The sequence below is a fragment of the Antrostomus carolinensis genome, unplaced genomic scaffold, assembly GCF_000700745.2.
Source record: "Antrostomus carolinensis isolate BGI_N321 unplaced genomic scaffold, ASM70074v2 scaffold6201, whole genome shotgun sequence".
Classification (NCBI taxonomy): domain Eukaryota; kingdom Metazoa; phylum Chordata; class Aves; order Caprimulgiformes; family Caprimulgidae; genus Antrostomus; species Antrostomus carolinensis.
The window spans coordinates 271-3,963 of NW_010293387.1; the positions used below are offsets into that span (position 1 = coordinate 271).

At 37.8% G+C, this 3,693-nt stretch overlaps 1 protein-coding gene across 1 annotated transcript in view; it reads left to right on the forward strand.

Annotated features, from left to right (window-relative positions):
- Nucleotides 1-480: 480 nt before the first annotated feature.
- Nucleotides 481-3,693, forward strand: part of NUP153 (nucleoporin 153) — a gene marked incomplete at its 5' end in the record, with an annotated part of 26,061 nt that continues 22,848 nt past the window's right edge. Inside the window, 2 exons of the mRNA XM_029087278.1 lie at nt 481-697; nt 2,932-3,180. Of these exons, the coding sequence (XP_028943111.1) occupies nt 481-697; nt 2,932-3,180 (466 nt within the window). The remainder of the gene's footprint in view (nt 698-2,931; nt 3,181-3,693) is intronic.

Sequence of the window (3,693 nt, forward strand, 5' to 3'; positions counted from 1 at the left end):
GTTTGCTGATTTTAGCAGCTGTTATGATCATCACTATCACTGTAGATAATTGCTGAGCTTCTGTTTGTGGTGGTTTTTCAAGTGAAGACATTAAGAGGAGGAATCCTCAAAAAGAGTACGTACATTAGGAGTTATTTAGAAATAGAATTTCCTGATGACCTTGTGACTTGACAAGTCTGTGGTGAACTTGAGCTGAAATTTCAGAATTTTGAACATTGCCAAGGTCACTGTGAAGTGCAGAAATTGATAGGTTAGCAGTAAATCAACATTAGGTGAATTTTAGTCATGCATTTTCCAGAAATACAGAGATCTTATGACAATGATCAACCCCCTCTATCTTATTCTTGTCTTGAATATTTGCTATCTAATGACTGTCTGCAAGGTCTGTGCAAGGTTGCATCCTAGTGTATGCTGTTGATTGTGTTTCTGTAATTAACAAGTGGTTTTTGTTTGTTTGTTTGTTTGTTTGTTTTTTTCAAGCCCCGAATCATTAGCAGAGTGACAGAATCAGTGAAAAACATTGTACCAGGATGGTTACAGAAGTATTTCAATAAAAGTGAAGATGAATGTGTAGAGACAAATGAATCTACAAACCAGGAAGAAAATCCAGTAAACTATCACCATGATTATGCAAATGAAGATACCATGATGATTGACGGGAGAGTCACACCTGAATCAGCAAGAATTAATTTAGAAGGTATGTGAAAAATCATTAGTATTCTGGCCATCTGTATTTATTCACAGATTTCTAGTTTTGAATCTGAATTTCTAAGGGAAGCTGGAAGGATCATTTTGACAGAACTGAAAAAAAACCCCACCAAAAAGCAACAAACCAGCCAAAAAAACCCCACACAAAACAAAACCAAAGTGCCCTCAAAACCCCTCAAAACAAACAAAAAACCCCAGCAACTGTTTGTGAAACTATCTTAGCTTTAAGCCGTAAACATAATAGTGAAAGGTACTGGAAGTTGTCTTACAGCTCTTGGAAGTCATCACTTCAGGTAGTCAGTTAGGCAGGTGCAAAATATTGATAATATTAATTTGCAAGTTTGCTGCGTTACATTTTCTTTTTAAAAGGTCTAGAATTAAAGTCTGTCTAATTGTCTAAGGTAGTAAAAACATTAATTTGTTTGTTGTCCTCAAAAAAAAAAGAAGACCAGATGCTAGAATGCCAGAGGAAACTTCCTTCTCATGTCCTGATTTTCTTCTTTTGTTTTGCTTTGGGCTTCTTCAATCAATTTAGTAAAATTCTTTGTTAGGGAGAACTGAGGAACTTGGTTTATAACATTATTTTTTCTGGAATATTTGGTAACATTAAGGCTTATGCATGGCTAGCGTGGGGTCTTTGAAATCCTACTTGAACCCTTAGCAAAGAATTTTGCAAGCCCTTCCTTTACCATATAAAAGATTAATCTGTGTTATGTGTCTGTGCCTCTCACTGGTTCTGTAGTTCTCCTCTGTAAATTTGCATATGGTCTCATCTGAGTTTCTCTTAAATTAGCAGTTTTGTACAACTCAGTTTTTAATGAGAGAAGCTTTGTCTGAGCAGACATATATAACAATCTGTGTGGAAAGTCAGTGCTTCCGTTGGCAGGATGCAAAATAATGAGGAAATACCTTTGTCACCAATGTGATCTAATTGTAATAAGGAGCTTTATTGCTTTCTGTGTAGCTGTAGCTTGAGAATAAGTTTGGATAAAGGAATAGAAAAGGTCTTCATGAATGAGGAACACATGTTGGCTTTCCTGAAGAGCTGTGTGAAAGAACCTTTCAGTAAGAACAGCTGCACAGCAAACTTTCTAGCTCCAAGAAATCAGGAGCAGATGGACACCCTAGAACCTTTAGTAGCTTGTGTTGTAGTCTGTGGATGTTGTAGAGAAATCTTTCTTGCTGTGGTTAATAACAAGATTTTTTTGTTATTATTACTGTTACCATTTTAGAAAGCCTGTTTCTTCGACTCTGAGTTACCAACAGCTAGAGCTGTTCCTTTCCTTGGCCAGCCTTTGGCCTGCTAACCCTTTTTTTATCTCAAACAAAACACTCCTAAAAATCTTCCAGTGCTTTGGAGAACTAATCACTAGTACTGCAGTTGTTATGAAGGTCGAACTAGTTAGTTTAAGCTTCAGTGCAAATATCAAGAGGAGAGTGACTTAAAATGCTGTTCATACCCAGAATTCCCAGGAGTGACTGTGGATTTACGTGGATATCAGGCGAGATGCCCATTAATAGTTGTTCCATTCATGTGGCAAGTTGGAGGTGTGAGACCACCTCTTGCAGGACACTGGCAGTGTTTCCAGACTCTTTGGTTCATGAGGGAAAAAAGCCCATCTTGCACCTGAGGCCATGATGCTTGCTTGTCCTTTGTGCCAGAATCTCAAAAGTCAGTTGATAGGGGATAATGTTTTGCCTGTAGCATGACCTGATATGGTAGAATTTGGGAGGGGAGGACATGACACCAAAACAAACAAACCTCCCAAAAATCTCTGCAAATACACATGTTCACGTTACGTACTTAGATTAAAATCTTCTTTGTTACAAATTTATATAAACTGCAGAATTGTCTGTAACTTTCCATATAATCCCAAATTTTGGAAAGCTTATTGCCATCTTTATCTGCAGAAGAAGGAATTGATACATATTTGATTTAGTGAAAGGCCCAGTGTTAGAGCACTTGAGCACGGGTTCAGTGTTTGGTGTTGTAAAACCTTATCCTTAGCCACTTCTTAATGTGACATGGATACTTAGTATTGCAGCGGTGTTGCTGTTGTAATCAGACAGATGAAACCTTATCTGGCTGAGGAAGAAGTTAAATTCGGGTTCTCTATTTTTGTGCTTAGTACTTGGCAATAGCAAGACTGTTGATAGAAAACAAGTTTTGGCTTCTGTGAGCTTGCCTATAGGAAAGCTGATGGTCTTCGTGTTCTTGTTTAGAACCATCCACGAGTAGATCTGCATTGAACTTCTCAGATGTGTTAACAAGGCCCTCTCTTCATCGGAGCCATTTGAACTGTACCATGTTGGATTCCACAGTACCGCATTGTCAGCCCTCTACATCTTCTTCACTTGGCATTGGCAGTCCTGGACTGTCTCTTGTCAAAGAAATAAAAGATTCTACCTCTCAGCATGATGATGATAACATCTCAACAACCAGTGGCTTCTCCTCTAGAGCATCTGATAAAGGTAACTTTCATGTTCTCTAGTTGTTTTTTTTTTTTGGTAATGTGAAGTACTTTGCATTCTTTAATATTCTGCATCACCTTAGCAAATAAAGTAGGTGAATGTCAGCTTTGGATGTTAGAATTAAATTGAATTTTTAGTATTTTAGAAGTATGTAATCTTGTCACCTTTTTAATATAACCATGTTTTGGAATACATTTATGAGATGCTGATGTTGAAAAGAGTCAGTGCTGATAAGCACACTTGTAGCTAGGTTATCTGTGAGTCTTGAACTAGGATAGTAAGAACTGAAGATGACTCGCTGTAGCTTGACAGCTGGCTTGGTTGCCTAGAAGGGTGACTCAGAATATCTAACTGACAGCTGGTTAAATGAGAATAAATACAGGTGACAGATAGAAACACAAGATGTTTTCATCGAGAATCAGCACAGGAGCTATTCTGACTGAACAAGTTTTGGGCTGCTTTTTTGGCCTTTCTTGGTAGAAAGCATCAGTTGTCAATACTGCTGTGTCTCCT